Source organism: Ochotona princeps, chromosome 16, assembly GCF_030435755.1.
Source record: "Ochotona princeps isolate mOchPri1 chromosome 16, mOchPri1.hap1, whole genome shotgun sequence".
NCBI classification, from domain to species: Eukaryota; Metazoa; Chordata; class Mammalia; order Lagomorpha; family Ochotonidae; genus Ochotona; species Ochotona princeps.
Genome location: NC_080847.1, coordinates 15,409,828 through 15,437,726, shown reverse-complemented (window position 1 = coordinate 15,437,726; position 27,899 = coordinate 15,409,828). Strand labels below are relative to the sequence as shown.

Below are 27,899 nucleotides of genomic sequence, written 5' to 3'. Positions count from 1 at the left end.
CAGTCTGGATTCATGTTTATTGAGGCCAGTAATTAGACATTTTCCCCCCCAAGCACTAGAAAGCAAGGTTCCACATGACTGCATACAGCCCCCAGATTGAGTCATACCCCTGGTCTAAGGCTGGTGGGGGACAGATAACCTGCAGTCCTAGTTTGACGCTAAAAACACCAATAAACTTAGTATCTAGATGACAGCGAACTTTCACTTACAGCATCAACATGTTATGATCATGACGTACAGAGCAGTCACTTTCAACTTTGTTAAATTAATAAAACAGTTTAAATACTGATCTTAAAAGGCCAATCCAAAAAAAAGTGCAAACAAAATAAAATAATCTAGCAGCATACCTGTTGCATTTTTAGAAAGGACCAATTCATGGGCCGTCATCTAGGCCCCCTCTCTTCAAGGCTGGGCTTATTTTTCTTTGATTTCTCCATTTTAAAGACAAATAGTAGATGTGATCACTATAATGTGTATAAATAGCCATAAAATTTTCTTTTTTTAACAGTCTACCATACAAGTGTATTCTGCAAATAAAATGAATCTTACTTTAATGAGTAAAGGCTATTATTTGGCCTTTGGTTCCAATGCTTGAGAACCCTAAAGTAACAAAGTCCTCTCTCCTCCCAGCCCAGGAAGAACCCTGCAGCTCCTCAGGGTAGGTTGGCTTTGGCAAGCACTGAGCACAGACACTGTGCCCCAGTTACTCCCGCTCCGAGGAGCAGCCCCCTGACATAAGAGCCAGGAAGTAGTCTCCACGAAGCCTTCCTTCCCAAGACCGGTGTCTGGACCTTTTTCTGCGTGCTCAGGACATTTGATATTGACACACAAAGTGCTTATCAGTTCAAAGGATAAAAAATAAACACAATTTAAAATTCTGCATTAAAATTTCAAACCACGCCACATCCCTCTTGGGCAGGTGCCCTTCCTAGAATGTCTTCCGACTCCTGAGGCCACTCATTTTGCCCCCACCTGCTACAGAAGCAGTAAGTATCCCTCACCTCCCTGCCCTTTAGTGTGGCCACAAGCTGTTTGGCCTCTGTTGGTCATCACACCATTACTATCATTCCACAGTTTGCCATCATCACCTGGTAATAGGAAGCCACAATATATTAAAAGAAAAAAAAAATTAAGAAAAAAATAATATATTTCAACAACAAAAACTGGCACAAGAAACGTATTTTTGCTTGTCAGAAAGGCAAGTAAATACTCAGCTTTCTCATCAACAGTGTTCAGACCTTATAAAAGCAAGTCAAGACAGTTTTATGGGTCTTGTTACATCACACAGGCTATGCAGTGATGCCCAGCACATTAGTGGTCAGTCGGAGCGGGTATGTACACGTCATAACGTTACAGAAGTGATGCTGAGACAGGACAACACTCATAGAAAAAAGAAAATGCCATGTATGTGAAGTGTGGTTCTCTCCCTTGGTTTGACAACATTACGTTCATGGTAGTGTTTGCATCTCAACGCTGTATCATATATAAAATTAAAAAGTGCCATTCCAAATCCATAGAACTCAATCCCAGAATAGTGATGTGACATGACAATGTGCATGGATTTGCCCTAAATGGGAGATACCGGAAACTATCATTTCCATACAAAAAAAAAGTGCTACATTTTATGTAAAACACCAAAGAAATCTTTAACTTTCATCTTCAGTAAAAAACACTCCCACATATTTGTCCACCTGATAGCACTGTTCAGACCAGGGAGCCAGGACTCTGAAGGTCCCCCAGCTAGAAGGCAGGGCCTGCTGTGAGCCAGGTAACTGGAGTGCAACGGCCTGTGAACTCTCCCCAGACTGTGCAGCACACTGCACCACGACAAAGGGAGGGCGGTCACCCCATTCCTATTATAGGCCAGCCCGTGGTAGTTAAAAAATAACTAATAATTATAATTAAAAAAGCAAGAGCTATTTAGAAAACACAAGTTAAAGTGAATTAAACTGCTGACTTTGAACACATTCTGCAGTGACTGTCTGCCCCACCACACATGTGCGTGGAGCCCAGGGCCTCCCATTAGGACATGGCTTGGCCAAGTATGTGGACCCTGGGCAGCAGTGCCAGCTGACTCAGACGCCCCACACTTCACACATCTTTATTAGTGCAAAATGCTTCAAGGACAGGTCTAATTCCCATTTGCTTAGTGTTTAGTTTGGAAATGCTTCTAATTGTTAAGTCTTCAACAATGATTACTCGACTTGTAAACACGTCTGTTAACACTGCTCACCTCCTACTCCGCCACCTCCCTCACGTTCAGCTTCTCCATCATCACCTCTCTCTCTCCCCCCTCCAGTCACTCTCTTTCCTGTACTTTCTGCTACTTAATCTGCCTCCAAGAACAAGTGAATTTGCTAACACACAAACAGTCAGACACCACCCTCTCAGATCAATGATTGCCTAGGCTCTTCTGCTCCACCCGACAGGAAAGGGCCCCTCCCACTCTCGCTCCACTTTCCCTCCACAAGAAAGCAGCGGCACTCCCTGCCCACGAGAGCACACACCCAAGAGTCCAAGGGTTTTCCTTAGTAAGGGGTCTGACGTACAACCTTCCTCAATGTGCATTTCACACCTGGACAAGCCAATGAAGTTTTTTGTTTGTTTAGAGTTCATCTCCCCTGCCCCAAAACTGATAGCATGTGCCATATCAGAAAAATCCTGGTCTTAGCAGATCAATATACAGAGTTATTTGGTCATTTGACATATGCACTTTGTAAGGAGGATCAGGCTTCATTTTCTGTTGAAGAGTTTGTTACCATGGAGTCTGGCTTTCGAGTCATTCTATCCAGTTCTTCCTGAACATTTGATAACACAGTCTTTTGTCCTAAAAAAAGAAAGAAAAAGGACAATGGTATGAGAAAACAATCTTTACAAAGGGACACTTCAAAAGAGGCAGCAATGCTGAGACCTGGATGTACTTTGTCTCCCAAGAGTCCACGTGCTGGATGGAGGTGGCACAGCAAAACGGGGGTTGGGGAGGGGACACACGAGGGGCAAGGGCCTTGGTCTCCGGGGTGGGCTCACCAAGGGACTGTGGAAGCTGCAGCTGGGTCTCTGCCTTTCAGTTCTGAGACAGGACCCTTTCTCCTGCCTCACAACAAGGAGCCCAAGCCAAAGCGTGGACCACACCATCCTATGAGCCATATAAACCTCTGCCCTGTATTTAACAAGCAGTAGCAAAACGCAGAAAATACAGATAGTAACCTCAATGGGAATGAGGAAGCTTGTTCATTGCAGAAACTTGGAAACAGACTCTAATTCAGTCCTCCTTGATTCTCAATGTCTTAGGTCTGTGCTGAGTCCTGGCAGAGGGCACTTTGGGCCACATACACAGGCCTTTTTAAAAACTTTTAGCCTGCAAGTTCACATCCTGCACACACCACCTGGAGGGGGCAGAGGGTCATGCTGCCACAAATACCTTTTTGCCCTGTACAGACATGTCTGTGGGATTTGTTTCTAATTTCCAACTCCTATAGTCAGCCGGAAAACCCTTTCTAGCAGTCAGAGCCAAGACAAATGCCAGAGCACTCACAGACTTGGTGCCCACAGCTTTCTATTGTCAAACACCAGCTGGGGTCCAGAAGAGCAACCTGAGCCGCCAGATGAGACTCTGAGCCACAAGGGTGCCCTTCGGATGGATTAGGGTCCTCCGAGGATCTCGTCTGCCCTGAGAAGCCAGTCTGGAAAATACTGTAATAACACCCCTATGGTCTATGGAAAATTAAAAGTAAAGACCTTTTAAAAATGCATTAATTGCCAAGAAACTTGGTTCTTTTCACAGCTCTCCAAGACCTCATATCGTCCTAAAGGCTCCCAGGGAAGGTGAGGCAGGCGGGCCACCAGAGATGTTATGTGTGATGGGAGGAATCTTTGTGTGGGAGGAAGGGACCCTTCCATGTGTTAGTAAGGATTCACAGCCCAAGCCCACGGTAACCTGGGGACAGTGACCTCAACAGAAACCCTATACAGCACCACAGAAAAGATGAAGCAGGATAAATGCCAACAGTCCACTCCAGATCCTGTTACATAAACCTGTGGGAGACCGTGAATTTGGACTGGGTACCAGTTCTGGATTCAACACAGACCAAACCATTTCAGAATCTAATCACAGTAACCAAGCTCTGGCTAGTGGCAGGAAGGCCTTTAGCAAGTTATGTAGGCATTAAACAACCATCTGGTTCACAGACCAAGCAGTATCCAACTAGGGTGTTTTCTGTATCTTACTTCCCTTCTCTTCAACTGCTGCACTTCTCAGAGTAAGCTCTGCTCCTGGGAAGTATCTGACTTGCAAACTGTGTTTGCTTTACTCTACTAAAATGAACTCTGCTAGTTTTCATTGCTCTAAGGAACTTACTCTTTCAACAACCACAACCTCTAATAGAGCTGCTACAGCAGTAGGGTCACATTCATAATTCACTTACTCATTCAAAGGACGGGTCCCAAGAAAGTGAATGGACATGAATTCCATACAATACGGGTAGAGGGAACCTCCAGGACTAAAATGCTCCTACTGCTCAGCATGAAGGGGGGACCTGTTTCCCTGCTTGACCACTCAAGAGCTCAAGGGTCTGTAAGTCAGGTGTGGGTGGGCACTCCCGTCTGCTCCCCATCCTCCTAGCCCTGCTCAACAGCCAGGGTCCCAGGTCCCCAGCACCCAGCTCTACCTGACTTCTTGGCTGTGCTCTGTGCCCCTCCAGCACCAGGACTTCCAGGGGAACCGGTTTTTTTACTCAAAAGACTGTTGAAGAAGCTGGCCAGCACGCCTTCACTGGCTGCATTATCTGTGGGAAAAACAGAAAAAAAGCACCTCACAAATTGGATGATTGAGTTAAACAAAAACTGGTTCTCACTGGAATCAGTCATTGTGGTTACCATCTTCCCAGACTAGGAACTTCTATACTGTGAGTCCTTATCCAATGCTACTGCTGAGGCTAAGCAGGTGATAGCAGCAGTACTAAGCAGAAACATGTTACATCTGTCTGGGAGCCTAACAGATGACCTGTGTTTCACGCCATCTCCTTGTCTGCAAGACAGGCTTTTTTTTTTTAAAGATTAATTTTTTTTTTTTTTTATTGGAAAAGCAGATATACAGAAAGGAGAGACAGAAAGACACTCTGCTGGTTTACTCCCCAAGTGGCCACAACAGTTGGAGCTGAGTTGATCTGAAGCCAGGACCAAGGATCTTCTTCCGAGTCTCCCAAGTAGGTGCAGGGTCCCAAGGCTTTGGGCCATCTTCTACTGCTTTCCCAGGTCACAAGCAGGGAGCTGGATGAAAAGAGGAGCAGCCGGGACACAAACCAGCATCCATACAGGATCCCAGTGGATGTAAGGCAAGGATTTAGCTACTAGTTTACCACATCGGACCCAAGGCAGAGTTCTTAACAAGGTTTCTAAGCCTAATACTCCAAACCTGCTGAAAAAAGTACACATCCTGAATAAACACTCACCAAACAAATAAGAATTAAGTAGTAATACTGCAAATGAGAAACAAAAGTAAGAATTCAAGGCAAGTGTTGTGGGGCACAAAATTAAGCCACCACCTGGGACGCTGACATCCCATACTGGAGTGTGCATTCAAGTCCTGCTACTCCACTTCAGACCCAGCACCCTGGGAAGCACAGCTAATGGCTCAGATGTTTGGGAATCTGCAAACCACATGAAAGATCTAGAGGAAGCTCCTACCTCCTGGCTTTTGCCTGACCCAGCCCCTGGCTGCTGCAGGCATTTGGGAAGTAAACCTGTAGATAAAAGGTCTCCCGGTCTGTCTGCCTTTTGGAGTAGGATGGGATTAAAAATCAAGAATTCAAAATACACACTTAAATACAAATTTCTAATTTGGAATCCTCTATGAGGGACTGTGTAGGACCTAATCATCATTTTTCTCCTCTCTCTCTCTCTCTCTTTTTTTTTTTAACACTAAGTCAAATATGTGGACTATCAGTTCTACAAAGGAATAGGCCCTGGTCTGGCAACCATGAACTTCTCCCTCTGGGAGAAGAGAAATGGAAAGCAGCCCACCCTTGGGAAGAAAACAGCCCTGCTTTCAGGGGCTCCACCTGAGCCCCAGCAGGGGACAGCTCTCCCCACACAGAGAGGATACATACTTTTGATGTTTGGGTCTGGCTTCTTCACTGACGTGCCAGGTGAAGCACTGGGCACACTGGCTGGCCCTCCTCGGCCCTGGGTCCTTGGAGAGCCAGAGGGTCCTCTCGCAGGGGATTCCTAAGTCCAAAAGCAGCCCAGATCACACACAGGCATAAAAATAACAGCCAACACATATTCTAAAAAATGAAGACTTGCTTCCCCTGGCTCCTTCCCAGTCTGGGAGTAAGACTGGAGTCTTCTCCCAGCCTCATCCCTTTCTAGACCTCAGCTTCTCCTCAGAGAAGAGTGACCACGACAGCAAAGTTAGTTCACTCTAACTCCCAGCTGTCGTGCTTCATCACATTCAATCCATGTTTCGTTGGCTATAGGGAAACCAGATTCCCTCTGAAAATTTGAAAACGCACACAAGTAATAGCATCAAGTTTGAAGCCACCCATGACACTGGGCCTTGACCCTCTGTGTAGTGTAAGGTACTCACGGAGGCTCTCGTGGCCGTGGCTGGCTGCTTGGCAAGGAGTGACTGCAAAGAGAGGGACAAACTGGCCATTAACTAAGGCCTGCACAGTGTGCAGGTCTGGAGAATAATTTACTCCAATATTCCACCAGGGGGCACTATTAGCAACAACAAAGTCCTAAGTTTTACACTGTAATTACAAAATACCAAACGCAGCAGTGGAATGGTGAATACTCCAAGCAACCAGCTAAGAAGTATGGAAGATTTCTCTGCATACTCCTCCTAAAACTGTTCTGCACCTCAACTGTTGACAAAGGCCTTGTTAGATGTATAAGCCAGTTTAGACTATCCTAAAATCTACCAAGTACAGCAAAATTCTGCGTCAACACAATAAACTGCTAAATACTAAAATGAAAACAGACACGAGACAGCTGAACAGTACCCTATAGCCACTTTAAGGTGTATAGCAGCTGGTTCTGTGTACAAACAAAAATTGAAGGGTCAATGAAGTAGTCACAAGACGCGGTTAAGAACTTGCACTGTTATAACGTATTGATTACTCAATACCATGCCAATTAATTCCATAATGTTGTAAACTGTTGTTGGTGTGCTTGGGCTTCCAATTGAATGGGATGATATTCTGCCAGCTCTACCTTCAGACCAGAGAACGTCTCCCCAAGAAACTGTTGAAATTGTCTGGACAATAAGATGCTGGACTCTATGCTTGGTATATGCTTGCAACGAAAGAATCTTGACTTAATTTGAACTGTAAGACTGCAACAAGGTGGAGGAATCCACCATGGGGGGAGGGCACGGAGAGGGGATGGGGGAATCCCAGAACCTATGAAACTGTGACACATAATGCAACGTAATAATAATAATTAAAAAAAAAAAAAACAATCCTCCCACCCCCCAAAGAAAGAAGTTAGCTAAACCCGCTCTGGCTCCTGCTACCAGCTTCCTGCTTAAGTCATCCAGGGAAGCAGCAGTGATGGCTTAAGTAGTTGGGGGCATCCCTGCATCCGGGGGGAAGATCTGAACTGAATTCCTGGCTCTGGCCTACTCCAGTTGTGGGGAGATACCAACTTGTTCTGCTGCTTGAGTTAATAAATTTTAACAACCCTGTTGACATCCCTGTCCCATCAGGCATACCCAAGACTGTAACAAAAGTCCAGGTAAAAGAGGAATGAGGTTGGGTTTGTGTTCTAGATTGTCAACTCAGGGAAGTTACCATCATTACCCACAAAATAGGCTTCGCCTGCCTTCCTGCACGGGCTGTGCACAGCTTTGTAACACAACAGAGGTGAGGCCGGGTGATTTGACCGACTGTCCCCAGAGGAAGTAGGCCAGAAAATGAATCCTTCCAGAGAAAGGGCATTTAAAAGACACTAACTCTATGCCTGCAGGACAGTCTGCACGGCAAGCAGGTAGGCAGGCACTCCAACCACAACTCGCCGCAGATGGATGGGGAGGCGAGCTGGAACACTGTCAGCTCCTTGCCTCCGATGAGTCCCCCCAGCCCTGCCCTGGCAGCTAGCACCTCCCGCATGCACCAGTCACTGTTCCAACCTCACGGCCTTCTTACCTGTTGCTTCATTAGGAACACCTGCTCATCCTCCGCTGCTAATTCTTTGTCATGGACCAGCTGTGAAGTGACATAGGTTTATGACCACAGGCCAAGAACATTCACAACTACCCTCATGATTCATGCTCCAAGGAGAAGCTTGGGCTAGGATCTCCACACGGGGCCGGGGGGATCCCTGCTCAGATAGTTTTCAAGCCTGGCACAGACCCGTCCCCCAAATCAGCCAGAGCAGGTGGCCAATTACTGTCTTTGAGTCTGGCAGGTGCAGAATGCCACCTCCCAGATCTACAGAACACCCCAGCATCAGAGGGTTTGGAGCAGCAAAGCAGAGGGGGTCACAGTTGGATGCAGACTTCGTGAGCTGCCACCAGCTTCAGGGGGCATACTGAGTATACATTCACTCCTGGGCCACCACCCCAGGCCATCTGCACACCAGACCTCATTAAAGACCAACAAAAAAGCTCTGGCATGACTTGTCTTTTTTTCCCCATAAAGTAGCAGAATAGGTAAAAACTGCTTCTTTGCCCATTTAAAATATTTAAGCCCTGCAAAGTATAAGCAAGCAAAGGTCTGAACCAAGCCATAGGCTTGAGTACCTTTCTCACAGGGGGTTTCACAATAAAGTCTTCATATGCATCTTCTGGCTTCACAGTTGTGAAGTTTTCATGTAAAATAGCGATTTTCTTCTCATTATCCCAGCCTGCAGGTCTGAAGCAAAGACAGGGCCTCACTAGCTTTTCCTGGGACTGCCTCCAGGCACCAGCAGAGCACGCCTCTCCTAGACAGGATCTGTGCAGGCAACAGCTGGCGTATAGGTTCCAACAGTTAAGCAGAATTTACTGCACAAGGAGCCAAGCAGGTGACACTGCCTGTACTGCTCCACCCAGACCAGCTCATGAGATGCAGGCCTAAGGAGCCAGTATGGGATGCGACTACATACCAGATGTGCAGAGTCACCAAACCTACTACAAAGAGCCAGATTAACAGGCCTATCTGGCAGAGGAGCATGCGGATAGCAGCATACAGCAGAGGGCTCAGCGGACAACTCTTTTCCCCAGGTGGGAGTCCTAGAGGATCCTTTCCTGCAGGAAGTGAACTTCCAGGGACATTCTCTGTAGATGTGTTCATTAATTTTGCTGGCATGCGATGATGTGTCTAGAAGCCTGTGTATAACCTACACCCCAGGGCCCGGCGGCGTGGCCTAGCGGCTAAAGTCCTCACCTTGAATGCCCCGGGATCCCATATGGGCGCCAGTTCTAATCCCGGCAGCTCCACTTCCCATCCAGCTTCCTGCTTGTGGCCTGGGAAAGCAGTCGAGGACGGCCCAAAGCCTTGGGACTCTGCACCAGGTTCCCAGCTTTGGATCGGCATAACATCAGCTGTTGCGCTCACTTGGGGAGTGAAACATCGGACAGAAGATCTTTCTCACTGTCTCTCCTCTGTATATTTGACTTTGTAATAATAAATAAATCTTAAAAAAAAAAAAAAAAAAAGAAATAACCTACACCCCAAGGAGTCACTGAGAATCCTACATGGAGGGTGCCCCTGCTCAACACCACAGGGCAAGATGGCACCTAACTTGCAAGATGGCTGAAGCCTAATTCAAGAGGGTGATTATTCGGGGCACTCCACCAGAATGGCCTTGCAAATACAGCAATTCACAGATAAGAAACGGAACCAAAAGCACAAAACAAGGCACGCCCAAGATGCTCAAGACACTGCATGACCCACGCATCCTTAGAGGCTCCTTCATTGCTAGCACCCCCAAAGTCTCTGATCCCCTCCTCCTTATGACCACATGTGATATGGGTAGGAACGATTCACTTCCAACATCACACCACAAGCTCCCTAAACCTGTGTCTCTGCTGCCTGCAGAACACCCTGGATGACTTTCTGAAACAGGTGTGCTAGATACAGCACTTGAGATGCTACTTGGGACACCTGTGTCTCAGCTCAGAGTCCCTGGGTGTGAGTGCTAGCCCTGCTGCCAATCTAGTTTCCTGCTGGTATACACCCTGGACGGCAGTAGGGGCGGCCCAAGAACATGGACCCTTGCTATATCTGGAAGACCCAGATTGAGTTCCAGGCTCCTGACTTCAGCATGGCCCAGCCCATTAGTGCAGAAATGGGGATTTATCACTCAGCAGATGGAAGATTCCTTTACACAAATTAACTAATAAAGATAAAATCAGGAGGAGGCGGCCAAATGAGGCCTTCCTACAATGCACACAAAGCAGCATATTTGATTCAGGAAGAGCCCCTACTGCACCTGCAGCCTCTCACCTTCTATCCCTGATCCCGCACCGCCTGGGAGACCCACCACCCTATCTTCCAGCATCCCCCACCGCCTTTCCTGCCGCACTGCCTCCACTACTCTATCATTGATCTTCTCTTTAGCTATGTGTGTCCTCTGCAGTGTTATGAGCAGGGCCCACTCATTTCTGTGTGTGTAGCAGAGCACCTGGGAACTCAGGAGGGGCTGGGTAAGCTTCGCTGAGCGAGCACATGTAAATGCTTTTAACCCATAAGGGTCCTAGCCCTGAACATGCACCTAAAGGCACGAGTCTTCTCCGAAAGCACAGGATCATCATCTGTCTGTTTTTTAGTAACATCTGGGGTTCTCCCATGAGCACACACACCTGTCAACATCCATCAACTCCAGGGGCTCCCCAGAGTGAAATGCCAGAAACACAGCAAGCCCTCAGCACCACCAAACCCATGCTGACAGGCATGTGGAAGGATACGAGCAGTCACCTCTGCCAATGAGACCACGCACTGATGCGTACTCAGAGTCACCTAGACCTCAACATTCCCCAGACCTCAACTCCCTCTCCCCACCAGGCCTGTACAGATCGGAAGTGTCCCACATAACTCGCTGACATCCTGGCAATGCTCTGCACAAAGTCCGTATCCCTGATGGTACCCTGTGGGAGATCACTCCTGGATCTCTACCTGCTTGGCCTATGTGGCAGGTCTAGGCACGCAGTACACTGTGTCCCCGGGGAGCCCCCTGACAATGGTTTCAGCTGACCGAGACCTCAAACTGGCCTGTTCACTGGTCATACAGGTGAGGGCTGTGGGCTGCACCCCAGTTTCACTTCTTTGTCCTTGGAGAAGCTGTGATGGAACCTCTTTGATAAGTAACTCTTAGAAGTCAGGTGCAATCCACACTACCTGCCAGCCTAGCTGGTATACGTGACCCACAGTATATCTGCCAGTCGTGCGTGTTATATGTGACCTATGACATGACTGGAGGGACTAGAGACGCACCTTCTAGCCAATTACAGTGCCGCTCTTGGGTGGGAGGAACGTCTGAAGATGCCCTTCTCCCTTCCCCTTTCTTAGTCTACAGAAGTTTGTGCTTGTATTACAATAAACAGACTCAATCAGACTGTCTCCGGTGATTCTTGCTGCGGCTGAACACCATCACTTCTCTCCCTCAGTGGTTGCAGAGGTCTGCTGGTCAGGAAACCCCCAACAGCATCCCTCTTCCCTCAGGCAGAAAACTGCACAGCCAGAAAGCAGCAGGTCAAAGGTGATGCTCTCTAACCCAATGCAGCAAGAGTGTCGGCTATGCATGACACAGCCAGATGCACCTTGCAAGAAACATGCAGAAACCAAATGAACTATAAAGAGAGGAATCTCAAAGTGTTACCACTGAGGAACTCACATAAAAACTGCATCCTTTTCCACAACTAAGGCAGGTGTGGTAAAGTGGAACCCGTATGTTTTATGCACGATGTACTTATACAGTAAGTCGAGGTTTTTCTCTTCTTTCACTGATGTGTAAATCAAGGCAGCTCCATCTAATCAATCTGCTTAAGGAAAACACTCAGCAGAACAGACAAAAAAAAATCATACACAAGTACAATTCTAAAAGTAGTGGTCTCACAGATTAATCAATTTGATCAACACAGGAGCAACAGAAAGTATTACCAATTAAAAAGGTAGAAGCTAGTGCTGTCACAGCAAGTTAAGCCACTGACTGCAATCTTGCATACTACAGGCACCACTTTGACTGTTCATTTTTCATCCAGCTCCAGTAATGAGCCTGAAAAAACAGAGAAGGATGACTCAAATGTTTGGGTTCCTGCACCCGTGAGGGAGACCTGGATGTTGTTTTTGGCCATTGCCTGGCCCTGGCCGAATCCCAACTACTGTGGTCATCTGAGGAGTAAACCAGCAGATTCAAAATTCCTCCCTTTCTCTTTGTTAACTTATGACCAAATAAAAAAATAGGCAGGGGGGAGGCTGGTGCTGTGGCAGAGTGGGTAAAGCCAACACCTGTGACCCCAACATGCCATATATGTGCACCAGTTCTAGTCCGGGGTGCTCCACTTCTGAATCACCTCCCAGGTAATACGCTTGGGAAAGCAGCACATGGCCAAAGGACTTGGACTTGTGTACCTCACTAGGATGAAGCTCCTGGCTTCACTCTGGCACAGCCCTGGCCACGTGTTCATTTGGGAAGTGAACTAGCAGATGAAAGATCACTCTCTGTAATTTTGCCTTTCAAATAAATAAATAGGTAACTTTTAAAAATGAAAAAGGTTGGGACCAGTACAGTAGCCTAGGGATCCCATATGGGTGCTGGTTTGTGTTCCAGCAGCCCCACTTCCCATCCAGCTCCCTGCCTGTGGCCTGAGAAAGCAGCAGAAGATGGCCCAAAGCCTTGGGACCCAGCATCCATGTGGGAGACCCAGAGAAGCTCTCTCTTTGGATCAGCTCAGCTCCGGCTGTTGTGGTCACTTGGGGAGTGAATCAGCAAATGGAAGATCTTTCTCTCTGTACATCCATCTCTCTGTATATCTGCTTTTCCAATGAAAATAAATCTCTTAAAAAATTTGTAAAACAAATCTGATAATTACATATCCATTTCCTCATAATAAAAAACCATCAAACACACAGCATTAAAATGTAATCAAGGGGGCCCAGCCCCATGGCCTAGTGGCTAAAGTCCTCGCCTTGCACGCACCAGGATCCCATATGGACACTGGTTCTGATCCCGGCAGCTCCACTTCCCATCCAGCTCCCTGCTTGTGGCCTGGGAAAGCAGTCGAGGACAGCCCAAAGCCTTGGGACCCTGCATCTGTGTGGGAGACCCGGAGGAGCTCCAGGCTCCTGGCTTCGGATTGGCGCAGCACCGGCTGTTGCGATCACTTGGAGTGAATCCTTGGACGGAAGATATTTCTGTCTCTCTCCCTCTCTATATATCTGACTTTGCAATAAAAATAAATAAATCTTTAAAAAATGTAATCAAAGAAAGGCATAAGGGGCCAATGTTGTGCTGTGAACAAGTTAAGTTGCTACCTGTGATGAAGGTATGCAGATGAGTGCCAGTTTGAGTCCTGACTGCTCTAATCCAGCTCCCTGCTAATGAGCCTGGGAAGGCAAAGGAAGATGATCCAAGTGCTTGGGTTCCTGCACTTCTGTGGGAGAACTGCAAGATCCTGAGTGCTGCTTTCATTTAGGTCTAGACTGCAGCCATTTGAAGAGTGAACCAATGGATCGAATATCTGTGTCTCTCCCTCCCTTTAACTCTGCCTTTCAGTTAAATACATACTTTTTTTTCCTAAAGCACAAGTCAATAAGTCTCAAATTCCAACACAGCAAAAGATACGAGCAATCTCCCTGGGGTTGCTATGGTGCTTTTCCCCTTTGGCGGGAGGTCCATGCCTGTGGACCCCGACCCAGCGCCCCAAGGATACACTGGAGGCAGAACCTGCGCAGGTGTGACTGGATGAAGTCCAGGTGCTCGTCCCGGTAGTCGTGTTCCTTTTCCAGGACGCTCATGGCATCACACTGTAGAGGAGACACCAAGACAAAGAGTCACTGTCCGCCCATCAGAGCCTTCTTCAGCACCAGCTTCAGGGTACCGAGGACAGGCGGCCAAGGGGCCCAGCACTAATTGGAGACGCGCAAACAGTCACTGGGGAGTTGTCCCTTTCCTTCTAGGCCTCAGTTTCTCTACAAACAGGCCCAATCAGTTCACAGTAGCTCTAAACATAGAAAAAAGTCTCGTCAGGCCCACAGGTCATGGCTGTGACTGTTGGCCGCCGGCCTCCATTCTCACTACCAGGAGGAGACAGGCACACCCCATTGTGGGGCAACAGGTTCATTTGGAATAAAGCACTTTGCAATCCAAAATGTTTTTAAAACTATTTTTCCCCTTATGTAAGAGATGTTAAGTTTGTTTCTCTACAATTGAACTTAATTTCTATTCCCAACTCATTCTATTTTTTCATCACCAGTTTGGGTGACATGAAAACTGCTTTTGGGGGTAGGCATTTGGTATAGAGGCCGAGATGCTGTTTGGGACTTCAACACACCACACAGGAGAGCCTGGGTTTGCGTCCCAACTCCACTCGATTCCAGCTTCCTGCTAAGGTGCACTCTGGGAAGTAGCAGGTGCTGGCTCAAGCAGCTGGGTCCCTGCCAGCTATTGTGGACATTTAAGGAGTGAACCAGCAGACAGGCGATCTGTCCCTCTACCTGCCTTTCATAAAGTACACAAAGTAAACAAGCTAATCTCTTACAAAGAAAGTCAACAGTGTGCCACAAGGGGATTGGCCCAGGCCAGAAACAACCTGAGCAATCTCATTCCCAGTAGCAACATTAAATGAGTTTTCCAACCTGACATTCAATGCCATCTTGATGAACCACAAGTGAGACCAACGCCCCTTGTGAAAACATTTTATCAAAACGTCTCCAACTTTCTTGACAGCAGTGACAATTCACTGGTCACCCCAGCATGCTAGGGCCCCCCGGCTCACACCTTTGTGCACACCACCAGCACAGGAATCCCCAGGTTGTGAGTCAGCACGTTGTCCCCCAGGGGCAAGGCAACGCTCTCCTCATCTGAGCCTGTGGTCAGAGGGCCTCTTCTCTGGGGGGAACCTTGACAACCTTCTTCGGGCTCAACATAGTCTTGAAAATCTTTCACAACTAGTGGAAGAAAGAAATAAAAATCATATATACAAATACAACACACATTAGCTTTAGCAAACTGAGAGAGGCAGCATACCAGCACAGAAAATAAGCAGTTACGTGTGACCAACCTCCTAGTTACATCCGACTGTATCATCTGAAGGATTTGAGGACGATGATGCAAAATGCCAATCCTGACATGCTCAGCAGAGCTTCTGTCATGTCAGAGCAGCAAGGACACTCCCTTAAACTATCCAACTGCTACAGTCTTTTAAGAAATTCTTCAATTCTTCTTAAAATGAAAAGCCATTTTTGTATATATACCTTCTATTGTCAAAATATGGGCCCAGCAAGATAGCCTAGTGGCTAAATCCTTGCCTTACACACGCTGGGATCCCATATGGGAGCCAGTTTGTGTCCTGGCTGCCCTAGTTCTCATCCAGCTCCCTGTCTGTGGCCTGGGAAAGCAGCAGAGGACGGCCCAAAGCCTTAGGACAGGATCCTGCACCCGTGTGAGAGACCCAGAAGACACTCCTGGCTTCGGATCGTCTCAGCATCAGCCATTGCAGCTGTCTGGGGAATGAATCAGCAAATAGATGATCTTTCTGTGTCTCCTTCTCTCTGCTAAATCTGCCTTTACAATTAAAAAAAAAAATAAATCTTAAAAAAAATACAAGAAAAGTTGACAGGTTGGCACTGTGGCATAAGGGTTAAGCCATTGCCTGTAGCACCGGCAACCCATATGGGTGCCAGCTTAAGCCCTGGCTGTTTTCCTTCTGATTTAGCTACCTGCTAATGTGCCTAGGAAAGGCAGCAGAAGATGCTGCAAGTGCTTGGGCCCTGCACCCCTGTGGGAGACATGGAAAGCTCCTGGTTGCTGGCTTTGGACCAGCTAGCTCTGGTCACTGTAGCCATTTGAGGAGTAAACCAGTGGATGGATGATCTCTATCTCTCTCTGCATCTTTGCCTTTCAAACAAAATAAACTTATAAAAAACAAAAAGTTGAACTGAGTTACTTTACCATAGGCAAGCATCAGAAACAGCTCTAACACATAAAACCTGTCTGAGTCCTCACTGGAAATGCATGGTAAAATGCTTGAATCCCTCAAACCCATGCTCTGCTGTGCACAGAGCTGAGTCCATCAGCACTAAGTCACAAGGCTAGGCTCGCCCAGCATGGCCCAGCACTGCTCATCCCCACATTAGCCTCAACTGGGAGACTTAACGTCGTCTGGCCCAGATTCTAAGTCACATGTGCTGTGCTCCTAATTGTGCCTGCCTCAACAGCCAGCAGTACAGCATCACTCCTCACCACATATGTCCCCTACCCTGGCTAATGAGGGCCTTCAACTTGCGAGTAGTCCATCAGCTCTGTTAAGCCAAGAAGCCCACAGCCAACATGCCTGCACTCGCTGTGTGTGCTGCAAAGCTGACCTGTCCACGGCACATGGGTGTCCAGTTCAAGTTACTTTGGGTGAAAGCGCAACAGGACTGAAGGACCCAAAGGCCTTTGTCTCATCAACATCACAAGAGGCAAGTAAAGGCAAAGGACAGAACTGAAGCTGTGTTTGGCAAGTGTTTGGCACACCCTCTAAGAACCACCTGGGATTTCCACACCCCCTACTGGAGTGGCTGTGTTCAAATCCCAGCTCAGGTCCCACTCCCAGCTTCCTGCTAATGGGCACCTTGGGAGATGGCAGGCAACAACTCAAGCAGCTGGGTCACTAACACTGACATTGGATACCCTAACTGAGTTCTAAGATCCTGGTTTTTGTCCTGACCCAGCCTCAGTCACTGCAGGTAGTTGGGGAGTAAATCAACTGATGGGAAATCTCTTTTTCCTGTCTTTCACAAACATCACTAAAAAGAATTTATAAGAGGCCCAGGCAAAAATATATACACTTCACACACAGCTTTCAAATAATGAATTTTAATTTTTTATTGACAAAGATTTTAGGTTATCAATACAAGAGCCGCAGACATTACCTGGGAGCTCACAGTGTTTCACAGAATATTGAGTAAAAAAGAAACTAGGCCCTAAAATGTAGCTATAAGACAATTTCTCTTTAATTAAAAGTTTAAGTATATAACTCTAGTAACTACTCAAGTGATATCTTAGTTTAAACAGAAACTTAACATAGTTGTTGAAGGGGCTTAAAGGAACCAAAGATTCTCACATTTCCTTCTCATAAACATTGTGAGCAGTCTTCACATCAAAGAAGAATACAATGGCTCAACTGTCTGGGTGAGCTCCCAAGAGGTGCCAGGGCTTCCCAGGCAGCCATATCCCAGTGGGAAGGGAGGGGGCAGTGGGCAGCTGAGAAGCCTGCGCCACAGACTTCCATTACTTAGCAGGTGCCCTAACTCCACAGGATGCTACTACGGGTGCCAGGGCAGGAGGAGAGCTCAGGAGCCTTGGGTCAGATCATTCCTACCCCAAAGCAACAATTTAACTGTGGCTAACGGCAGTAGGGGATTCACAGGTTTTTAAATAACTTGTCATTTTACAGAGCTGGTAGGAAGGCAGAGCAATGCGCCTACCATACACATAAGAGAGGCTCAAGAAAGAGTGACAACTGTGTAATCTAGATGTAGGATGAGCAAAATTTTGCCTAGCTCAACACAATCCATAGTGCTAACTATATGTCTCCCAACAGGTAATGGCCAGTGTCTCCCAACAGGGACCCTAAGCGTCCCTTCTGACATGAGGGAGCAGGTACAGGAAAGAGATCACAGGGAATGTGACCCCTGCTGCTGCTGCAGCTTGGACCTCATCCCTCCAACCTCACTGAACACCCACTGGTTCCACAGTTCTAATGACCCCCTAGACTCACATACACAAGAGATGCCCCAGACAGAAAGCAACACATACCCAACACAATTAACAGAACACCTGGGAAGTGATGGCCTGTGAACACAAGGGTGCCCAATGCTTTATTAAAATGTAAGCTAACCCCAGCCCAAACAAAGGCACTCCTTCTACATGTGGCACAAAGACATCCTGCCATGCCAAACCCCTCTAACAAGGGGCAGTGAGAGCAGAGGCCCTGGGCATGTTAGCCAGACCTGACACACAGGCGGGCATGATACCAGCAACTGCTAGCTGCCCCCAGCATGTGCTCTTCTTCCCCTTCAAAACCAAACTAATGCCTTAGACTCCAGCCTTAAACACAGGGCCACGCAGGATTAAGCCTGAATTTCCTGGCCTCAGTAACAGATTGATGAGTGCCTTTGGCCTGACCTTCCACTTCCTCCTTCCTGCTGCCTGTAACATGGGTGTGAGAGCTAGTACCAGGAGGAAGACAGCCACACCTAGACACAGCAAAGCAGCAAGGACACAGGAACCCAGGTCCCCAGCCTGTCTCCCTGGCTATTTCCCATCCTGAACGGCCTCACTGCGCCAGCACACCTGTGTCCTGTAAATACTATCATTTCCTAGGCGTTCTGCTACATGCAGAGGGAACACACCCCCAAGGACACAGCCATTAATAACTGAGACCACAGAAAGAAGAGCCCCAGGAGCAGACATCTACCCAGCTATGCCCCAGCACACTGTGCAGCACCTGGTCTCTGGCAGATGCTTCCCTATCTGGGAAGGAACCCCACTCGTGGCTCGGTCTTTCTCCTTTTTTGTTTTAACAAATCCTTACAAGGTTATTCCTGTAAGAAAACAGGTTCAAAGAGCCGCAGTCTGCGACACACTAGCCCCCTCTCCGAACAGAAAGCTCTGATTGCACTGGATACAGACGGCCCTTCAGTCCCATGTCTACTGTGAGAAGCGGCCTTTAAAGTCTCTATTTCACAGGCACAGAGGCTTTATCTAGCAAGGTCAGTGGCCGGAGACAGACAAGCTGAGCTGCATACCAATCACGGCAGCTCACTCAGGAAACCCACAAGCACACACACACACGTAGAGAAAAAGATGTTAAAACTCCGTTTTAGCTATTGCGGGGCTGAAGCCAGACAAGGTGAGTACAGGAAGACACACAGCAGGAAATGTGATTTGAAAAGCAGATCACAATTCTTGAACCTTCCGCCAGCAAGAATGAAGATGCCATGTGTCGTGCCCCAGCAGCCCTCAGTATTCACAAGAGGGAGTGATGTCATCCTATGGCAACAAGCCAGAAGGGGCCAAGCCTCCCCCAGCTAGGACAGCTGCAGCTCCAACGCTGGCCCCTCCCAGTTCCCTGGCAAGTGGACAGAAGCTGATGTAACTGCACAGAAGCAAGGGGAAAGAAAAACAAGCTTCTGAACCACAGCAAGCGGGGAAACCAACTTCCTTTTATTTCCAAGTTCTTTGTTCTCTTAAGAGCTTGGGACATCCTTAGGCTTAAAATAGCCTTTCATTTCAAGAAGCAAAAAAATGACTTCCTATCTTGCACTAAAATTTTAGAACCCAGTACTAAACTGGTAGGAGCCAAAGAAATTGTCTCGGGTTTGTCTAGGTAGGGCTTCCCCGAAATGTGTCCATGACAGAGACCCTAGTGGAACTCCAAAGCAGGGGATTCAAGCTGCATAGAGCACCCCACATCCCCAACACCCTCTGATGCCAACTCCACAGGCAGAGAAAACACAAAAGCTTGACAGCCACAGTACCGAATCTCATTTCAGAGACCAAAGGAAGAAGCCTCCTTTGAGAACAGACCCACTAAGGTACCAGGCAACACTGCCTCCTATTCTCCAATTGTGACATTGAGCAGCCGAAATGTGCAGTGAACATAGGACACACACACAGCAGCGGAAACCTCTCGCCTTCCAGAGAGTAGGCAGGCAGGGTCATCCAAAGAGAGTGCAAAACTCCATTTTACTTACACTTCTGCTCTAGCTCCCTTATTTCTTCTGGCGGAATTTTCATCTTATCAATGTGCTCACGTAAAACACTAGCCCATTTCTGTAAGGATTCCATCACAGTCCAAGGCCTAGACATGTCTGCAACAAAAATGACCAAGGTCTCCGGCAAGGATTCTGCAGACACTGCGAACTTCAGCAGGCCTTTGTGGTACAGGTCTCCATCCAGAATCCACACATTGCAGCGCGTGTGATCTGAGGGGAAAAAAGAGGCTAGGCGTAAAGGTAAGGCATCTTATTATTAAAGATTTTATTTATTTTTATTGGAAAGTTATATATACAGAGAAAAGGAGAGACAGAGAGGAAGATTTTTCGTCCAGTGATTCACTCCCCAAGTGACCACAACAACCGGAGCTGTGCCAATCTGAAGACAGAAGCCAGGAGCTTCTTCCGGGTCTCCAATGTGAGTGCAGAGTCCCAAGGCTTTGGGCCGTCCTCAACAGGCCACAAGCAGGGAGCTGGATGGGAAGCAGGGCCACTGTGATTAGAACTGGAGCCCATATGGGATCCCAGGGCATGCAAGGCAAGGTCTTTAGCTGCTAGGCCACTGAGCCAAACCAAATTTTTAAGAATTATTTTATTTGAAAGGCAGTACAAAGAATGGGAAGGGAGGGAGGCAGGAAGGGAGAGAGAGAAAAGGAGAGAGCCGTCCTATCTACTGTTCACTTCCTAAATGGTCACTCCAGCCTGGGCTGGGCCAGGCCAGGCCAGGCCAAAACCAGCAGTCAAAAACTCCATCCTGGACTTTCACATGGGTAGGAAGGGTCCAAGTTCAAGGACCATCTTTCGCTGCTTTCCCAGGCACACCAACAGGGAACTGGATTAGAAGTAGAGCAGTCAGAAATTGAACCATAGGGCCCGACACAGTGGCCTAGCGGTTAAAGTCCTCGCCTTGAATGAGCTGGGATCCCATACTGGCGCTGGTTCTAATTCCAGCCACTCCACTTCCCATCCAGTTCCCTGCTTGTGGCCTGGGAAGGCAGTTGAGGACAGCCCAAAGCCTTGGGACCCCGCACCTGTGTGGGAGACCCGGAAGAGCTCCAGGCTCCTGGCTTCAGACTGGCGCAGCACCGGCCGCTGTGGTCACTTGGGAAGTGAATCATTGGACGGAAGATCTTCCTCTCCCTTTCAGGAAAAATAAATAAATCTTTAAAAAAAAAAAAAGAAAGAAATTGAACCATGGACCCAGTGCAGTAGCCTAGTGACTAAGATCATCGCTTTGTATGCACTGGATCCCATAGGGACACTGGTTTGTATCCTGGCTGCTCCATTTCTCATCCAGCTCCCTGCTTGTGGTTGGGACTCTGCACCCAAGTTGGAAATCCTGGAAGAAGTTCCTGGCTCCTGGCTTTGGATCGGCTCAGCTCTGGCTGTTAAAGCCACTTGGGGAGTGAACTAGTGGATGGAAGGTTTTTCTGTCTGTAGCTCCCTTTCTCTGTAAATCTGACTTTCAGAATAAATAAATAAATTAAGAAAATCTTAAAAAATAAGAAAGAAAGAAACAAACAAACAAACAAACAAACAAACTGAACCAGAACTAGATATGGAATGCTGATACAACAGACAGCAGCTTAACCACTGTCACAATGCCAGCCCTAAGACAGTTCACCTTTCAATAAGAACCAAAAGATTGGAAAAAAAGATACCAATTTTCACTGTGCCCCAAGCCAGTGGTTCAACACGCCCTTCTTGTGTCAGTTCCATGAGCAACTTCAAAATAAATAAATAAGCAACTCTTATTTATGAGCAACTCTTTTCACACACTGTGAACGTGCCAGACAGGACCTCTGCAGTTGAATGCCAACATAAAACCAATACGCACAGAAATCTGGATCTGAATCACTGGGTGTCTGATGATATGACAATGAGTTACCTTTGCTGTGACAATAATGTGGTCATACTTCTTATAAATCCTCATCTTTTAGACACAGAAGCACTTGTAGATGAAATGATACACTGCCTAAAATCAGCTTCAAACTAACCCAGGATGGACTTAAGGGAGAAAGAAAAATCACATTGGAAATAAACAGGCCAGAATTCATACAAGTGACAGACACATCATGGCTTGGGACACTGGATTCTACTTTCACACATGTGTATGTACACATATACACATATATTTGCCAAACTATTGAAGCGCAAGTGTTGACATTTAGTGCAGTGTATGCTTCCAAAATGAAACCTGAATCACCAAACTGTGCAGACTATTATCCAAACTGGTAATATATTTCTGGAAAATATATTAACAATTACTCTTCAGAAAGAAGCTTGAGAGAGAAATCCTGCCATCAAAACTATCTCTTTGTGAACTTTTTTTCCAATAAATTCCAACATATATTAAAATAATTTTGTATAACCATTAATATACTATAAAAAATTATATACTCCTGACTTTAAAAAGAATAAGGCATCTAAATCTAGGTACACTTTCAATCCCAATACTGAAGTATTTTCCAGCAGTTGTGGTCTGGACTCTGGGAACCCACTCTACAGAGCACTGGTCCACATGCAGACATCAGCAGGTGTGCGGCCCTCACGGTCAGCAGTGGGTCCTCTCCCCACTAACCCAACTCACACATGCGCATGGAGATCACACACACACACCTCATGTACCCAACTCGGGCTGGCAGCTCTCCATTGGAAAGGTATAAGCCAGAGACCACTATCTAGTGTGGGCCTGAAAAACATGCTGTCACACCAGTCACACACACGATCAAAGGGTTCTGCGGAAAGCTGTGTAATTATGCACAGATAAGGGCAGCTCTTCCATCAAAAAGCAACTCCCACGTAGGCAGCCTTAAAAACAATCTCATAAATGCAAAGCCCAAGAGGGTTTTTTTTTTAAAGATTTATTTTTATTAGAAAGTGAGATCTATAGAGATGAGAGACAGAGAGGAAGATCTTCCGTCCGATGTTTCACTCCCCAAGTGAGCCGCAATGGCCGGTGCGCGCCGATCCGAAGCTGGGAAACCAGGAACCTCTTCCGGGTCTCCCACGTGGGTGCAGGGTCCCCAAGCTTTGGGCCGTCCTCAACTGCTTTCCCAGGCCACAGGCAGGGAGCTGGATGGGAAGTGGAGCTGCCGGGATTAGAACCGGCGCCCATATGGGATCCCAAGGCGTTCAAGGCAAGGACTTTAGCCACTAGGCCATGCCGCCGGGCCCCAGCCCAAGAGGTTTTTAAGGTCATCCTAAAGTCGTATGTAACACAAGTTCATATGTATTTCAACGCCAAGGCACACACGGACATATGGTCAACATGCAGTTTCGACATAAAATATGCCTTCACCATCTGGAGAGAGAAGAGGGTCCAGAGACCCCAGAATATCTACAGCACTTTGTTATTTCCAGAGGAACACAACAACAGCGCACCAGGGCTGTTCTGGGTTTCAAACTGCTCCTTCACCGTGACACACACCAATTCATTTCAACCACCTGCAAGACAGTCTACAAATGAGGAGACTGAAAGTGGTGAAGTCAGCTACCCAAGGACACACAATGATGAGCCACAGAAGTGGTTCAAACCTATTCCATGTCACTCCAAAGCCCAGATCCACAATAACCAGGTTGCCTAACTAAGACAGGAAGCAGAAGAGGCAAACATATGGGCCCTATTGGCCTAGTACAATGGCCTGAATTCCAGCCTGGCTTGTAGACTCCAATGGTCCTAGATGGGTGAGGTCCCCAAATGCTTCTGTCATTTTTACAAAAGCCTTTGGCACTAGGTCCACCTCCTTCCTCTCACCTTCCTTTCACATCCTCAGGGAATGCCGGGCAGGACAGACACAGCAGATATAAAACCCACTCAGGGTTCTCAGATGACGGCTGGGTTAATACTGGTACAGTGTGGATCCCTAAAATTAACAGGAGACCCTAGACCATGCCCTCTATGAAATGGCTCTTGGAGGGGACAAAATTCCAGTGCTGGAAAGAAATCGGCTTCAGGTTCTTCAGCAACAAAAAACTGAGGGACCAGAAAGTGCCCACTTACATAATCACTCTTTAATCATGATCTTTGCTGTCTGGATAGGTAAAGGAAATTTAAAAGAAAGCAATTTAACCAATATGTACCTTCTCAAGTACACCACTAACTTTCCTACCTAAAACCACCACCTAGGCAACAATAATTATTGACTTCAAAATCATTAAAAAAAAGAAAAAGTAAAACCTAAAATATGGAATTGATGTGACACAGCAAGTAAAGCTGCCACCTGCAATACCAGCATCTCATATAGGCACCGATTCATATCCTACTGCTCCACTTCCCATTCAGCCCCCTGCCAATGGCCTGGAAACAGCAGTGGAGGAGACCCAAGTATTTGGCCCCTGCCACCCATGTGTGAGAACCACATGGCTCCATCAGACCAATCCTGGCTATTGCAGCTACCTGGGGAGTGAACCAGCACATGGATCTCTGTCTCTCCCGCTCTGTAACTCTTTTCAATAAATACATAAACCTTAAAACAAAACAAAACAAAACAAAACAAAACAAAACAAAACCTAACATTATACAGGAGGCATTACTGATTAGTCGTAACTAAAAACCATTTTTGCCAATCTAACACATAATTATGAGAAGGAACGATAAAACCTTTTTTTTCCCCTTTATTTTTGACAATCTTTACATAGCTAATTAGGGCACAAAGGTTCAAGGGCTACAGGAAAGTAAGACTATTATTTCCACATTTTTTCCTGTATCTGGGGTAAACGGGGAGATAAAAGGAGAAGCCCCACCCAGTCTCCCACCCATCTCAGGTCTCTAGAAGTGGGGCATGCTCCGAGGGTCTTGCTAAAGTGGTTTTGATAGTTCAACAGTTATGAATTGCTGCCAATCTCCCCAAGGAATGATAACTTATCTCACCCCTGTGAGTGTTTCCCATTCTAGCTCCTGTGAAAGCAGAAGTAATTACACCCACATCACACCTTGGGGATGAGAACTCGAAAAGCATCCATGCCGGAGCCTCTACCCCGCCCCAGGAGGAACCCAGACAGGAGCACTCAGCGGCCAGACAGCATCAGCAAACACCTACCCTTGAGAGGCCCCGCTGGGACCAGGCAGAGCCTCTGGGTTATGGAAACTCCACAGCTTTTTTTTTTTTTTAAGATTTATTTTATTTTCATTACAAAGTCAGATATACTGAGAGGAGGAGAGACAGAGAGGAAGTGGAGCTGCCGGGATTAGAACCAGTGGCCATATGGGATCAAGGCGAGGACTTTAGCCACTAGGCCACACTGCCGAGCCCTCCACAGCTTTTTAAAAGCAAAATTTTCACTGCCAGTCTGCATATGTCAAACTCGTCTCTTTTGTCTCTCCTCTTCACTAGGGGCTGGCTGGAGCAGTGGCAGCCAGTCCCATTCTGGTGTTTGCTAACAGAGGAAAGGGCGTGAAGTTCTACTGAAGACACACAGTTCACGTATCACTGCCTTAGTTCTCCCAGACCTTCTGCCTACACTGCCTGGCAAAAGGTGGAATGCCGCCCAGATCCCTGCCCACTCACCATCTCGGTCCTCGTCATGAACGCTGAGGTAGAGATACTCCAGGCCTCTGCCCTTCTTGCCATGTTCAGCCCCTTGTAGTTTCGTCATGAGAGTTGTTTTACCAGAACCATCTTCACCTATAATTGATGGTTGAGGGAGATGAGGTGTACAGTTTATTCTGGGCAAGGCTAGGGAGTCATGGCACGAAAGTCGCAACTAATAATTCCATTCAAACCCTGCCACAGAGGATGCACCTGCTTCGGTAAACAGCTGATTTTGCTGTATGAATGCCTGGGGGTGGGGTGGGAAAGGTGGCCCAATCCCCATGCTCTAAAATGACATTCTACCACATTCTACCTCACGTCCCAAGAGAGAGGGAAGCTCTACGGCTGACAAGATATGCATTTGGAGAAGTGCAAGTAAAAGGTGGGGCTAGTGTCTCACAAGACAAACTTTTCTCATAAGAATAACAGGAAACCTTCAAAATACAATCAACCTCAAAAATCTTGGAACTGTGAACTAAAATTGGTCTGCTCCCGCCCCACAATCATGAAGAACAGAACAGAAGCCATTCCACGGCTGACCTTAGCGCATCTCCTTCACAGCCCTTCTGAAGGCTAGGGAACTGGAAATAATTACAGGCCTAAGCATGACTCTCAAGTATAATCTTGGTAATTACTACCGACTTCCTCATCTCCCTCTGCCCAACTAACTACAACCCCTCCCAACCTTTCCCAACAAACTCTAACCCAGCAAGCCCCCCAGGCACTCCTGGGACTTGATACGTGGCATCTCAGAAAAAAGGAGCCACTATCTGTGAATCCATGCCCTCTCTTCCCACCCACGGCCATTACTGCACAAAGGCCGTCCTCCTGCGGGTGGACCTGGGCAAGAACTCACCCGCCTCACTTTGCACCTGCTCATTCTGACCCTGAGCCCCCTCTCTCACCACACACAGACCCTGAAGCTTCTGAAGAGTCCTCTAGTGCCCACAACAGTGGTCAGCATATGTTCACCTCAGAAACAGAAGGAAAACCAACAACATGCAGTGCCTCCGAGAAGGCCCGCATGCCCATGAGATAAAGGCCTGCGGCAGGGTGCAATGGGACTCAGTCTCTCCCTGTCTCCGCCCCTGCTCACTTTAATAGGCTCTTAGTACAGAAACCGCCCATGGTCTCAGAGCTGCTCACCGTCCTGTCACCCCTGGGCCACCACATGCTGACACTTATCCCCCACAGCACTAAGCAAGGTGATGCTAACACCGTCATCTGCCCACACCCGGCATGTGGCAGCAGTCACCAACACCCATCTGTCTCCTGGTGTATGGAGGGGTTCTTGTGGGGTGTCTCGGAGCTGCCTTTGTCGTCCCAGTCCCACCAACAGGCTCCTTCGGTCAATGTTCCCAAACTCCCCAATGCTCATGAGCAAACAAGGGAACTGCCCCAGGTAAGCCCAGCAGTGAGGGCTGGAATACACGCAAGAAGGCCTCAAACGCCTCTGACAGCACTGCTCAAGAGACTGGAGAAGGGCTGGTGTGGCACTTTCCACGGCTCTGAGCTCACAGTGTCTCCTTTCCCGCCTTCTCCAGGTCACCACCTCACCGACTCACTGCTCTCTCCACGCCCGAAGCTGCATACACGGGGAGTCGGGGACACCTAAGGCGAGGGCGTAAACCAAGGCTGCGACCAAGTCACTTCAGCAACACACCGACAGGCAGCCCCACGCAGCCACACCACACTCTCTCCCAAGGAGCAGCATCCAACCCACCAACCCACGACTCCTAGCCGGGGTCGCCAGAGCCGTCCTGCACAGGACACCTGCTGCAGGCGGCAGGTGAATGGGGGGCGGCTGGCACCTGCCACAGAGACGCCTGCCTTGCCCACCCAAGCGCCCCTGGGCAACGCCCCGGCACCAGCGCTCACCGAACACCAGGATGTTCTTGCCAGACGGCAGTTTGGACCTGGCGCGGGTGGACACTTCGCTCAAGATCGAAGACCTGCAGCGACAACAACAGGGGCGGTCAGCCCCGGGGCAGACCTCACCTCCCGGGCCGCGATGGCCCCTCAAGTACCGGTCCCACGGTCGCCCCCGGCCCACCCGGCTTCCGCCCAAGGCAGGCCCTCCTCGGCCAGGCCTGGCCGCCCGCGACCTCACCATAGACTCTGACCCTCCTCCTCTTCGCTAGTTAGGTCGCCGGCGGCCGCCACCGCGGGCCCGTTGGGACCCAACAGCAGCTTCTTTTCTACCCCCACCGGCGCCATCTTGCCAACTGCAGCCACAAAGAGGGCCCTCCCCCGGGCCTGCCGAGGACCCGTGAGGACCCCGAACCGGCCGCCCGGCTCCCGCCGCTCCCCGCGGAGGTCCACCACCGCCAGGCGCCTCTCCCCCAGGGGCCGCGCCGCCCAAAGCCGCCTAAAGGGCAGGAGGTGGCTGCGGCCTCCCCCGGTATGCGACGCCGCTGGCGTGGAGGGCGGCGGTCAGGCGGCCGCCAGGGCAGCACAG

At 48.2% G+C, this 27,899-nt stretch overlaps 1 protein-coding gene across 1 annotated transcript; it reads right to left on the bottom strand.

Moving 5' to 3' along the window:
- DYNC1LI2 (dynein cytoplasmic 1 light intermediate chain 2) lies at positions 1-27,899 on the bottom strand. Its single transcript, XM_058675203.1, has 13 exons — positions 27,552-27,899; positions 27,320-27,393; positions 25,418-25,534; positions 19,887-20,117; positions 14,923-15,092; positions 13,856-13,949; positions 11,818-11,953; positions 8,744-8,855; positions 8,148-8,207; positions 6,587-6,628; positions 6,108-6,225; positions 4,668-4,784; positions 1-2,827 (listed from the first exon to the last, which is right to left on the bottom strand). Exons 1-13 carry the CDS (start codon positions 27,656-27,658, stop codon positions 2,727-2,729), a joined length of 1,479 nt encoding a protein of 492 aa, XP_058531186.1. The 5' UTR covers positions 27,659-27,899; the 3' UTR covers positions 1-2,726.